Source organism: Pantherophis guttatus, chromosome 15, assembly GCF_059756535.1.
Source record: "Pantherophis guttatus breed Tessera chromosome 15, ASM5975653v1, whole genome shotgun sequence".
In the NCBI taxonomy this organism is placed as follows: Eukaryota; Metazoa; Chordata; class Lepidosauria; order Squamata; family Colubridae; genus Pantherophis; species Pantherophis guttatus.
In genome coordinates, this window is record NC_142077.1 from 3,253,502 (window position 1) to 3,267,710 (window position 14,209).

Sequence of the window (14,209 nt, forward strand, 5' to 3'; positions counted from 1 at the left end):
GCAAGATCTATTTTCTCTCATTCCACAACATCCCTGCGCAGTAGGTTAAGCTGAAAAAGAACGACTGGTCCAAAGTCCCTCCCATTGAACTTTGAAGGGAGACTAACCCCTGCATCTCCCTGGTTCTAATCCAACTTTTAACCATAAAATCACATTTTTTTCTCCATTACAGCTCCTTGCATACAATAAAACACTAGATTACATGAAGGAATGTGAAGGTTAGCTACTTTTTACACACAAAGACTTGTTATATTGTAACCAAACTGGAGATCCAAAACATTTCCATCAGAAAAGTATTCGAAAACTTGCTAGGTTTGTTTTCTCAAAGTATCTTATCAAAATTGTTTCATTATTGTATTTTTAATATTTTTTTACTTCTCTTGCCTTTAGGTTATGGACGTTACATTTATCCCAACTCCTTTTTCAAGTACGAAGGACAGTGGAAGCAAGGGAAAAAACATGGCAAGTTTTCTTTCTTTGTGTTTTATTCAGCAGGCACTTCGGTATTTTGTGACCACCTTTTTAAATTATTTTTATTAATAACCCAAGGCAGCAAGCATACCTAAAACTCCTCCTTCCTCCTATTTTCCCCACAATACAAGCTCTGTAAAATGAATTGTTAGGCCAAGAAATAGCATCTTACCTAAGATCTGCCAATATGCTGATTGGCTGAAATACATTTCTAGACTCCCAGGCAAGTCTTTGAATATTAATTGGATACATCTGCATTTTTACTATTGTTAATTAAATATGGGTAGTCCTCGATTTACGAACACAATTGATTATGGTGATTCTGCAAAGATCGTAACTGTGAAAAACAGTTATAAGTCGCTTCTTTCAGTGCCATTGTAACTAAATGAACTGTTGCAAGTTGAGTACCACCTGTAATTAATACATTTTAATTATTTAATTTAAAAAAATACGGAGAATGACCAGCAGATTAAGGAAAAAAAACCACTGAAAATAAAGCTAAAAACATATTCTGGTTTCTCTGTATAAATCTTTCACCTTTAATATAATTTTTTTGCAGTTGATCAAGATTCCAAATGCCCGTTTTATCCTCAAAGGGAAGCAAAGAATGGCCCAGTCTTATCATTCAATATTTCCAAAAAGAGATGCATTTGATGGAATATATTTATACTCTTGACCAATAGATGGCATCAGAGCGATAACTTTTCACACCTAACAGTATTTCATAATTTACAGTAATGGGCTACGGATAAGGTAGTCTTTAAAAGGCTACAAAAATTCTTTTTTTTTTCCCCCAATAGGCTAATTTGACTCCCTCACTGGCAATTTGGAAAGCAGGTCCATGCAGTATAAAGTATGAAGTATCAACCCACTCCTCTCTGTGGCAGCCCCTCAAATATTGGAAGACTGCTATTATGTCATCCCTAGTCTTTTTGGTCGTTAGATTAGATATATCCAATTCCAGCAACCGTTCTTCCTATGTTTCAGCCTCCAGTCACCTAAGCATCTTTGTTGCTCTTCTCTGCACTCTTTCTAGAATCTCCACATCTTTTTGTGTATCGTGGTGACTAAAACTGGACACGATATTCCAAGTGTGTCCTCACCACTGCAGTATAGAAGGGACCTAACACTTTCAACTTTCTGTCTTTATTGACCATCAGCTATCAGCTTTATTAGTGACTTCATTCATCCCCTGTGAAATAGAGCCTTCCTGAAGATTCTCCTTTGCAAAGAGAGCCCAATAAATTTTAAGATTTCAAACCCATCAAAGGCTCTTCTTTTTACCCAGAATGCACTTAACTGATCTTTCTTTTCCAGGACATGGGAAATTACTGCTCAAAGATGGAAGTTATTACGAAGGTGAATTTGTGGATGGAGAAATTGTTGGCCATGGACTCAGATACTGGGCATCAACAGGTTAGTTTTGTGATCGGTGCCTGTTGCAAAACAACAACAAAAAATGACTAACAAATGTTTTTGTTAGTGTCCCATTCATTGTCTCCAATCCCACCTTGGTATGTTTTGTTCCATTCTCCCCTTTCATCGATTTTCTATTTCTCGCCCTCTTGGTCAGCCGACTTAAACACTTTTTAACCCACGTCCAATGTTTTGGAGTCTTTTCTGTGATTATTGTTGCCCTAAATTTTGGCATTCTGCTGAGGAAGTCAACATTCCCCTCTTGAAGGAGTGATATGATGGGGGTGGGGGAATGGCCTCTCTTATTGCATCAAGTGGATAGAATTATGTGTGATAAGAACCTCCCCTCCAGGTGTGATAGCTAGAAATGGTAGGACATGCAGACCAACAGAACTTGGAGAAGCCTGACTGATATAAAAGGGCTCCAGGGTAAGAGGTTGTGTTGCTCTGAACTAACAATAAGTATTGAAGCACACAATCCTTCCTCAGGTATACATATTGTTCAAAACCAAAACTGAACCTAGTAAAGTCCTTCACCTTTCACACTAAAGACCCAATTTTGTTGCATTCTACCATGTTTCCCCGAAAATAAGTCCTCCCCGAAAATATGTAAATGCCTGCGCAGTTAGTCCCCGCCATTTCCTCTGGTTAGGATTAGGGAGACAGAGCTGGAAATCAGGAAAGACAGCAAGAGGAGCCCCGTCTTGCTCCACGCGCCCCAAAATAATAAGACCTCCCCGAAAATAAGGCCAAGCGCTTATTTCTGGGTTCAAAAAAAATATAAGACAGGGTCTTATTTTCGGGGAAACACGGTAGCTAATAAGCCCAATCGGGCTTTTCAGCGCATGGCTCCCGCTGCCTTAAGAAAGTTCAAACATTCTTAAAGATCCATCTCATCCTTTTTTTTTTTTAACTATTACCATCTGGCAGACGGTACAGGACAATAAAAACAAGGACAAATAAGTTGAAAAACCTCTTCTATCCCAGAGCAGTAACTATCAAATTCTACTGTGTAGTGCAATATTAATGCAATATCGGGGGGTGGGGGGGGGGTTCAATTCAATTGTATAGAATGTGAAGGATGTGTGTTTTGTGTTTTTTATTTTTTTATGTATAATGTACGCTGAAGATGGCATTTAATTTTGCTGTACGAGGACAATAAAAGTAAAACTGTAAATGATGTGAAGTGGCTAAAGCCACCTGATCCTTGTTAGGATTACCTTGAGAGACGTGCCTGCTTTGTCCCAAAGGATTTAGGATTCTCTTTTAATTGTATTCAGCATACCTCCTCCTCTGTAAAGAATTTGAGTGAACGTACGCCATCAAAAAGCTGTTAAGTTGTCTATGAAATAAAAGTACTTGTTCATCTCCTGAATCATAAAAAAAAAAAAACACACAATCTCTGAATCTCTTTTGTTCTTTTCCTTCTTCTCCCCCCCCACCCCCCCGCAGTAGCACTAACGTCTTTTTAAGATACCTTAGTATGAAAGACCTGAAGGAATTGCGGCTGTGATTCCATTAGTTTGTAAGATAAAGACCTAATGAACACTTCCTTTGTTCTTGAAGTTGTCCTGATAATAAAAAAAAAAGCAGCTGGTAATTACTCAGTTGGAATGTCTCATGCTGAGAAAGGCACCATCAAAATCTTTATGGGAATAGCAAGGATTATTAAACTGCATTTGCCACAGCTTCCCCTGAGTTTTTACTGTATTGTATTATTTTTTTTTGATTCAAGGAAATACTTATTCCGGCCAATTCCTCTTCGGAGAACTTCACGGGCACGGAGTTTTCCATTATGGCAATGGTGGCAGATATGAAGGAGAATTTTCTTACGGGATGAGAGAAGGTAAACAGGACAGAGTCCGTGCAGCTAGGGTGGGTTTCATATATCATAGTAAACTGGGCTTTATTTTAACATGGTTATTTAACAAGCTGTGATGCCTAGGTTTACGCACATGGGGAAGCCATTCAAAAATTGGCACATGCCATCGCTGACATTTGACACACCCTGTGGAGCCCGTTCCAGTGGCGTGAACCCAAATTAACTGAAGTGGGAAACCCTGTTGGTTGATCTGGAAGACTGGGAGAGAAACCTCCTGCTCGCATTTATCGGTGGGTTAGTTAATTAGTGGAGAGATGAGAATGTTAATTCACAAAATAGTTTTGGCCTAGGAGCATTGCATTAGCGTTCCAGTCTGGTCAAGATACTGATTTGTAACCAGGCTGCAAGGGAATCAGGGTGGATAAAAATCAATGCTTTTTAAAAAAAAAAAAAAAAAAATTTAAAAATGGGAATTTTTTTATTTTTATCAAATTTATTTTAATAAAATGCTTTTGGGAGTAAAAATCTATCTAGTTTTCTATTTAAGATACATTAATAATTTAGTTTATTCAGGATGAAATGGAGCCTAGTTACGTAGCACGAGGCTGTATATTTAAAAAAAAATTGGGGGGGGCATTGTTTTGGCATCTATATAACGCAAAGTCTTCTTCATAGGCCATGGGTCACTGACGGAGAAGGATGGGGAGACTTACCAAGGAAGCTTTCATGACAACAAAAAACACGGAGGAGGGAAAATGACATTCCCGTGAGTTTGATGATTTTCTTCGGCCTTTATTTGGATTCAGGCTAGCAGACTTTCAGGAAGGAGCAAGAACCAAGATCCATAATTAGTCACAGAGCTCCGGAAGCAGAAGAGAAACTGAATGTGGTGTCTAACCAGTTAACATGGCTTAGTCTAAACTTACTAAAGCAGAGGTCTTCAAACTTGGCAGCTTTAAGACTTGTGGACTTCAACTCCCAGAATTCTGCAGCCAGCATAGCTGTGTCCACAAGCCTTAAAGCTGCCAAGTTTGAAGACCTCTGTACTAAAGCATACTCTTTGCCCTCGGTTCCCCTCATTATGTCTGTCCTAGCACCGTGTTTGACCCAACCTAGAAGGCCTTCATGTGTGAACAGGACCAATATGACTTAAGCAGCTGAACTAGCAGCTAGAGAGACCTTGGCTTTACTTTGTATTCAGATATTGCCAATGTGTTAAAAACAGTACATTCTCCAAGTTAAACTTTTGCTCTTTGTGGACTTCCTGAGGGGGGTGTGTGACTCTCATTTATTTATTTATTTTGCACGATGGGAGCAGATTTCCCCCTTGCCATCTTTCAGGCCAGGTGGGCTCAGTGGCTAAGACGCTGAGCTTGTCGATTGGAAAGGTCGCCAGTTCGGCGGTTCGAATCCCTAGTATAGGTCTCCTGCGTGAGCAGGGGGTCAGACTAGATGACCTCCAAGGTCCCTTCCAACTACTGTTCCTATCTTTTCAATTTCCTAATTAAGCTTACAGCCCTGGAATTTCCTGGCCACCCAAGTCCTTAACTAGGCCTGCTTAGCTTTTGAGCTCAGGTTAAGGCTGGGAATTGCTACTTGATGTGGTACCTAGCTTATTGTCAAGTTGTTTCTCTTTATTTTTAGAAATGGAGATAAATTTGTGGGCGACTGGATCCTGGATCAAAGACAAGGCCACGGAGTTCTTCAGTGCTCTGATGGAACCGTATATGAGGTATAAGAACCTATCTCTTCCCTAGCTATTTAGACATCTTCCCAGTGGCTCCATTGACACAGCATAAACTCCCAGGCACAACTGAATATGGCTACAGAATTTGTGACCCTGTGACGTTACTACAAAGCTAGAAAGTTCAGTCCATTCACCACAATTCAGCTTGATAGGGATTGTCCTGATTCATGAAACCGACAATTGCTTAATCTGCTTTGCGCTTACTTTTAAACTGAACTCCTTGTGGCCCCCTTTTTCTTCCAAAAAGCTAGATTGAAAAAACACTCTTAAATCCCTTGGGAACCCATCACACTGTTCATGTTTCCCAGCCATAAATGAACTGTCCATCTATGCTTTTGCATGTAAGTTGCTTTGCTTCTTAGAATTTGCTGGAAGGTTATGTGTAGGCAGTGAGAGAGAGAGAGAGAGAAAAATAGAGATAGTTAGTTAGTTAGTTAGATAGATAGATAGATAGATAGATAGATAGATAGATAGATAGATAGATAGAATGGATGGATAGGTGGATAGATAGATAGATAGATAGATAGATAGATAGATAGATAGATAGATAGATAGATAGATAGATAGATAGATAGATATGGATGGATAGGTAGGTGGGTGGATGGATAGATAGATAGATAGATAGATAGATAGATAGATAGATAGATAGATAGAGTTGAGCCTGGGTTTTTAATTGATCTGGATTATGCATTATGGTTTTCTTTGCTTCCCGGAGTTCCATTGGTTAGATGGGCAAGTGGGCACATTTGTTGAATAAACCATGAATGAATTCCCTTGACTGATCCTGTAAAACTGATGCTTTAGCTGTAATCAAATCTCAACGCCCAAGTTCTGATACTTTTAACAATGGCGTTTAACTGGACTTGGAATATTATCTGGTTTGGAACACTAACGGGTTCCTGCGATGTAGGCAGCTCTCCTTATCGTAACCGGGGCTGTTCCAGTGTTTATGCTGAGTTAGGCAGCTCCATGCTGTTGCCAGGGTTTGGACTACAACACCCCATCTTCCTAGGCCATTCATCCTGCTGGGTGGATCTGTTGTGAGCTGGAGACCAACGTTTCCTGTTTAGTGCCGAGCGATCCAGAAATTGCCATTTATTTGTGTGTGTGTCTGTGTGTGTGAGGTTAAGATGCCTTTTGCTTTGGCATCCCCTTAACAACACATGGCTTGTCCGGTCTCATTATTCGGAATGTGCATAAATGGCAATCAGGCGTAATAATGCAGGAAATTAAAAAATAGGCTCCCACTGATGATCTGTCTGCTAAGATGTCAGATGCTTTCAGAGCAGCGCTTCCAAGGCCAGCTGAGTATCCCATCGATCGAAGCCGACAGAATTTCACAGCTTGTTGTAAACCCTTTGCCAAAAACAGAAGGGCTTACTCAGCTGATTGGCAGCCCTTCTCCAAATTGCCCCCAAAGAACTGGGCTGAAAACGAGGCTGCTTTTCTCCCTGACAAAAGTCCTCATTTTACCTACCTCGAAAGGATGGAAGGCTGAGTCAACCTTGAGCCTGGTGAGATTCGAACTTGCAGTAATTGCAGGTAGCTGGTGCTAATTAACAGCGCTTTCGTCTGCTGCGCCACCAAGGCTCTAAACCAAGAACCACAAGAGCCAACCATTTTTCACCACAAGCACAATTTGCATGTCGAGTCCTTCTCACTGCAAATGTGCCTACAGACACCTTGCAGGGAAGCATTGGGCTATACTCACACTGCAACCGTTGTGATGTAGGGGTGCCGGTGTTGGGCTAGGAGCAGGGAAGCCAGATTCTAGTTAACTGGAGGGCTTTGACGCAGCCTTTCTCTTACTCTGGTCCACCTTGCAGGGATGTTGCTATGGGGGAAAAACGGGAGAAGGAGGGAGTACTATGGCAATGCTGGTTTTGTGTTCAATGAACCCAACCAGCAACTAAGGCTTCTATAAAAGAAAAATTTCTTTTTCTGTCTTCCAAAATGGAGCCTGTTTGGTTCTTAACAGTTTTCAGATTTTAATTCAGAAAATCAATATGTTGTGCCTGTCAAGAAATCTTAAGGAAAATATTCCGGGTGAAACGTTTTCATGATTCTTTACCTTGCCCCCAAATAAATCAAGGAAAGAATTTCCCAAGAAGGTTGGGAGAAGTCGAACTGCGGTGCCCAATCTCACAAATTTCATTTCACACTTTTGTTGTTATTGTCGTTGTTGTTGTTTGCCTTAGCTCAATATCTGAATCCGTCCGTTGTGATGTATAAGCCATGATTTACGGCTTAGCGTGACGTCTGAAAAGGGTTAAAGGGAAGTTTCCACAGCCCTCAGCGGTGGCAATGAGAAAATATTGTACTGCTCCTTTATCAGGACTGCTTCGGCGTCTGCTTAGGCGCTGAAGCTGACTCATATTTTGTTAAACTTACCTTTTATATCGTGCCTGGTTTCTTCCTGAGCTCCTCACACTTCCTGTAAATTCTCAGACCAAACACCGCCAGTAATTATAGATCTGCTCTTGCAAGATCAATCTACTGACATTTCTTAAAAGGCTGCAACATTTCCAGTTGTCACTGTTCCCGCCATAAGCTGTTAGCTACGCATGAGAAAGAATTCCATTTAGACTCTGTTTTTCTACTTACCCTTAAGAATCCTGAATGTTCTTGCCTTTGGCTTCTCTTTTATCTTCTAATTTTAATATAATGTTATCAAACGTTGCAGATGTTTGTTGGTCTTTTCACAGCCAACCTCAGTGTAAGTAGTTAAGATTGGCTCTATTTATAGCTATGGCTTTCTTTACTTTTTTCTTTTTGGCGAGCGTCTGAAAGTTTCAGTGTCATCGTTCTGGATTTTGGCAGTTTCGTAATAAGTAAATAAAAAGAGGCTGAGGTTAGGCATCAGGAGGAATTTCCTGATTGTATAGAGACTGTTAGTCAGTGGAACGGGCTGCCACAAGATATAGGGAGAGGCTGGACGGTCATCCATCAGAGATGTCCTGATAGATTTTGCCGTAAGCAGGGAGAGAGTCAAGATGACCTCTAAGGTCTCTTCCTATTTATTTATTTATTTATTTATTAGATTTTTAATTCCACCGTTATTACTGTATAAGTAACTCAAGGCGACAAATGTACCGAATATTCCTCCTTTCTCCTATTTTCCCCACAAGAAGAATTCTGTGAGGCGAGTTGGGCGGAGAGCAAACGAGTGGCCCAATGTCACCCAGCAAGCTTTCATGCCTGAGGCAGAACTAGAACTCGCCGTCTCCTAGTTTTTAGCCCAGCACCTTAACCACTAGATCTACCCTCCTGTGTACTTCTAAATCAGTGTTTTGCAACCTTGGAAACTTGGAGATGTGTGTGGACTTCAGTTTCCAGAATCTCCCAGCCCTCATGTTGAGAAACGCTGCTACAAATCTTATTTTATTTTTATTTTTTTCTGTGCCTAGCCTTTTAAATATAACATTGTATGGGTAGGGTTTTTGAAAGCATCATTGTGTTTCTGATTTAAAAAAAAAATATTTTTCTATATTCTTGTTTTCATGGCAGCCCTAATATTGACAGGTGATTCCCCCCCACCCCCCCACCCCGGTTGGCCTTGTACTACTGACATATAATATTTTGTACCCAAACGAGGATTGTAATCCTTATAATCTAGTGAGGATGAGTTATTTGCCAGTTTGAACTCTTGGAAAGACATAATAAAAATAATTAAGAAAATAAAATAAACCAAGGGATAATGATCCCTTGAATGCACTGTTGTGTTCGTGTGTAACACAGCACTGGTGACATTTTATTTACCGAAATACAGAGTTGGCTTGTGGCAAGACGGCAGCAAATAAATGTAATTAATAAATAATGTTGAAGCATTGCTAACTGGCAATGGGGCAACCAGATTTAAACCATCCCGTAAGTGATGCTGTTTTTGTTTTCTACCACTTGGTGGCTCCCTCACAATTTGTTTAAAAGTTTTTGAATAGAGCCAAATAAATAAATAAATAAATGCCATATCTAAATTCCTGGGATCTTTCTGTATTTGAACCTGAGACTGGAGGGCAGGTAAAGCCGGGTGGGGGGGAAAGAAAAGAAGAATAATTTTCTTTTCAAGGAGCTAGCTTAAATTACTACATAGCTTGTACAATTCCGAATCAAAATGATCGCTAATTGAGGAAAGCTAAAGGTAAAGGTTCCCCTCACACATGTGTGTTAGTCGTTCCCGACTCTAGGGGGCGGTGCTCATCTCCATTTCAAAGCCGAAGAGCCAGACGTCTCCGTGGTCATGTGGCCGGCATGACTAAATGCCAAAGGCGCACGGAACGCTGTTCCCTTCCCACCAAAGGTGGCCCCTATTTTTTCTACTTGCATTTTTTTAACGTGCTTTCGAACTGCTAGGTTGGCAGAAGCTGGGACCAGTCACGGGAGCTCACCCCGTTATGCGGCACTGGGGATTCGAACCGCCGAACTGCCGACCTTTCGATCGACAAGATAAGCGTCTTAGCCACCACATCCCCTTGGAGGAAAGCTACATCAAGGAAAAAGAGAACGCCAGGCAACGAATTTGTTTTTCCTCCAAAAAGCTCGGGAAGGCACGGGAAAATCCTATCCTTCGGCATTTCTTTGCCGCTCATAACAATTCCATGAAATAGGTTTTTGGCCAATTCCAGGAGCAGGAAGAAAAGAGGCTGCCTGAGAAGCTTTTTCAACTTTGTTGTCTCTGCCCTCAAACATCATCTTAGGTGCAAACAGGAGGAAAAAAAAACACCAACCAAGTTCACTTAAATTGATTTAATTGGATTTTAATATTGTTTTAAATTTTGTATCTGTGTATTTTATTTGCTGGCTGTTCACTGCCCCGAGTCCCTCGGGAGAGGGGGCGGTATATAAATATAATAAACTATAACTTCTGAAAGCCTCTCCATCCTCCCCCCACCCCCAAAGGCCACCAAGGTCACGTGGCTTTTAAAAGGGTGAATTCCCACGAGATTTTCCTGATCCATCTCTCTCTATCCGTAGCCCAATGGGGCTTCCCATCCGCAGAGGTAGCGCGTTACTGCGAGCGAGCGCAGGGTAGTAGATGGGCCGACAACCCCCCTGTGCTCTGCAGGGGTTTGGGTCATCCGTTTTTGGAAAATGGAAGAGAGGTTTTTTATTATTATTATTTTTTATTAATTTGATTTATATGCCGCCCTTCTCCAAAGACTCAGGGCGGCTTACAATGTGCTCAGTTTTTGGCAGGTGGACTGACCGGATACGATTTTGAGGCCAAGGAAGGTCCAGTCCTCCTTTGGCTGAACAAGCTGGAGGCCCACTAGGCAAAGCAGAGGTAGCTTCCCACGTGTTGAATGTCATGCTCAGTCTACCTGAAGACTCTCTTTCTGAAGGGACCTAGTGCCCCATCTTCCACATCCAGTAGATAAAGAGGGAGCGTTGATGCTGGTAGGATAATAGCAGGATGAAACCCAAGGATCAGTCAGAGAAAGAACAGTCGATTTAAAAACCACTGGAGAACTTCCCAAACTGTTATTTTATCCCATTGATGAGTTCTGTCACATCGTAATGTATGTAAGCTAACTCTGCCAACAGACATACTTGGAGGGTTGCTCACGGGGAGCAGGAGGAGGGAGAGAGAAAGAGAAGTCCTATCCCAGTCTGTTCCCTGAATTCAAAGTCCACAGTAAGGCAGGCAAGGGGGGGGGGGACCCCAGCAAGACTGTCCCCCAGATGCAATGTTTCTCAACATTGGCGACTCTTAAGATGTGTGGACTTCAGCTCCCAGAATTCTCCAGCCAGTGGTGAAAACAGGCAGCGTAAACTCCTATCTGAATTCATCATGTGAAAGGAATCTGAATTAGTTTCCAGTCTCCTGCTTATATATAGGACATATATATATATATGGCAGTTAATTTCCAGTCTCCTGCTTATATATAGGAAATATGTATAAGGCAGTTAGTTTCCAGTCTCCTGCTTATCTATAGGAAATATATATAAGGCAGTTAGTTTCCAGTCTCCTGCTTATATATAGGAAATATGTATTAAGGCAGTTAGTTTCCAGTCTCCTGCTTATATATAGGACATATATATAAGGCAGTTAAAGTGTGTGTGTTTAATATATAAATATATACTGTGTATGTAGACACACACACACGCAGAGTATATGCCTATAGCTAGGCAAAATTTTCAAGGACAACCTCCCTCAATGCCTGAAGAGAAAAATTGTCGATCAGTGTGTGCTACCTGCTCTAACTTATGCCGGCGAAACATGGACACTAACCTCACAATCCATACAAAAGCTCCGAGCGGCGCAAAGACCCACGCTCGGCCTCACAAGGCAAGATAGAAAGACCTGCTGCAGGTGGATTAAGAGAACAACCGAAAGTGTACGATGCCATCCAAAGAGTAAAAGGATTGAAATGGAGCTGGGCCGGACACATAGCAAGAAGAAATGAGGGCAGGTGGACCAAGGCGGTCACAGAATGGATCCGACTTGATCGAAAGCGTCCACGAAAAAGATCTAAATAAAACAAGATGGCGTGTTGGCCATGTCATGCAGGGGAAGAATTCACTGGAGAAAGTCGTTTCTCCTTCCGCTTATGACTGTATGACTGTAACCTTGTTGCTGGTATCCTTACGATTTATATTGATATTTTTTCCTGATTGCTTATTTGTACCCTAGGACTATCATTAAGTGTTGTACCTTATGATACTTGATGAACGTATCTTTTATGTACACTGAGAGGGTATGCGCCAAAGACAAATTCCTTGTGTGTCCAATCACACTTGGCCAATAAAGAATTCTATTCTATTTATGTTGGGAAGAGTTACCGGTAAAAGGAAACCAAGCCGTCAAAGAAGACGGTGACTGAACACCGTCCGACTTGACATCAGCCAGAACATAGAACAACTCAAAAGAAATATTGTAGGATCAGAAGACGTAGAGACACCTGGCCCATAGAATCACCAAGAGTCAGACACGACTGAACGGATCACATCCACATCATCATCATTTCCTGCTTCCATCCGGAGATGAGCCACCCAGAATAAGGACAAGGCCTGTTTGGACTCGATTCATAATTTTCCCAACAATTTTGAAAACGTTATATATCAATTGCCGTCGGCTTTCTTACCGCCGTGTCTCACTCTTGGCTGTAGCTCCCAGATCCTTTTTGCAATAACCTCACACCTACATCGCACCAGCTGTTCAGTTCGGCAGACACAACCAGCGCTCCTAGTCTACATAAATACGCCACTGCTTTGATGACTATTAGCACATTTTCCAGATGTGTTTGAAGTGGCGGAGCCGTTGCTCCGTTAAAACGCCTGCCCTTGTTTGCCTTTTTATTTACGTTTGGAGGATTGAGCATTTCTAGCTCTTGTTAGTCATGCCCGTTGATGTCTTTTTTTCTAACGTCTGCAAGCGTGATCTACGGCTCTTGAAAGGCAGCCAAGCTCTGCTGGCTGTTTGGGATAACGGAGGGAAGCCACCACCGAAAATTCCTCCCTTTTGGAAATTAGCGTTCATGTCGCTGGGCAGACTTGAGGGACAGAGTGAGTCGGGGCTCGTGCACCTCCAGATTGTCGGTTTCGCTGCTTCTTCTTCTTTGTAGGCTTAGCAGCTTGGAATCTGGTATAGAGGAGGACAGACTTCCTGTGGGATGTTTATTTAAAAATATATCTGGCATCTTTCTGAACCACTTGGCTGGGGAGGAGGTGGGGAAGATGGGACGTTTCGAGTACATCGCTTTGAACCTAACCCAGTTAGGTTAACCAGGCGGAGAGCGTGCCTGGTTCAGTCTGCCGTGGCAACTTAAAGAGGGAAGTCAATTCCCAGAATCCCCCAGCCCGCATGCTGGTCTAAAGCATCTTTTTGCTCAAAGCACTGGGAGCTGATTGCAAAAGTCTTTCCCTGCCGAAGACCAGGATAAAACCGGAATCTAGCGTTCTATACTTTCTCCTTTTTCTCCTCCCAAGAATAATGCTCGTCGCTTACCCCTCCCATTTACCTTCCCAAAGTCCTATGAGGTAGACTATGCTGGGCAGGAAAGGATTGAACAAGTCCAAAGGCGGCCAGGTTCGGGAGCATAAGGTTGGGTGGATCAATAGGTAAAGGTAAAGGTTCCCCTCGGACATATGTGCTAGTCGTTCCCGACTCTAGGGGGTGCTGCTCATCTCCGTTTCAAAGCCGAAGAGCCAGCACTGTCCGAAGATGTCTCTGTGGTCATGTGGCTGGCATGACTCAACACCAGAGGCACACGTAACGCTGTTCCCTTCCCACCAAAGGGGGTCCCTATTTTTCTACTTGCCTTTTTTACGTTCTTTCGAACTGCTAGGTTGGCAGAAGCTGGGACAAGTCACGGGAGCTCACCCCGTTAGACTGCACTAGGGATTCGAACCGCCGAACTGCCGACTTTTCTGATCAACAAGCTCAGCGTCTTAGCCACTGAGCCACCGCATCCCCAGATCAATACCCTGACTTATAATGCAGTTTTTTTACCGTTAGCCTAGTTGATTGCATGAAGTTAGCCCCTGGGTTTTCCTCTACTTAACCGGTTGGAAGAAACCAGTTTTGTTTCCTTAAACCACCATTTAATAATAACTTGGTTTATTTTATTTTTGCCTGAAACGTAACTTTAAATTACTGGGGGCTTGTTTAACAAAGTTAGCATAGTGCACATAGTGCCAGCAATTTTTCTTATATTCCTGAATTTTCCACTACCAGAATTTAAAGAGCGTTTTCAAAGCTTTTCCAAATTCCATTCCTTGCTGCGGGCTGTTCCTTCGGCAGAACAAGTGGCGGG

At 42.1% G+C, this 14,209-nt stretch overlaps 1 protein-coding gene across 7 annotated transcripts in view; it reads left to right on the forward strand.

The window, feature by feature from the left end:
• Nucleotides 1–14,209, forward strand: part of MORN1 (MORN repeat containing 1) — a 145,015-nt gene that overhangs the window by 2,097 nt on the left and 128,709 nt on the right. For all 7 annotated transcript variants that reach the window (XR_004592479.3, XR_015730060.1, XR_004592481.3 and 4 more), the window contains 5 exons: nucleotides 391–462; nucleotides 1,789–1,887; nucleotides 3,623–3,733; nucleotides 4,385–4,475; nucleotides 5,354–5,441. Coding sequence is in view for 4 of the 7 variants with exons in the window: in XM_087879293.1 (XP_087735419.1) it covers nucleotides 391–462; nucleotides 1,789–1,887; nucleotides 3,623–3,733; nucleotides 4,385–4,475; nucleotides 5,354–5,441 (461 nt within the window). In the remaining 3 variants the exon portion in view is untranslated. The remainder of the gene's footprint in view (nucleotides 1–390; nucleotides 463–1,788; nucleotides 1,888–3,622; nucleotides 3,734–4,384; nucleotides 4,476–5,353; nucleotides 5,442–14,209) is intronic.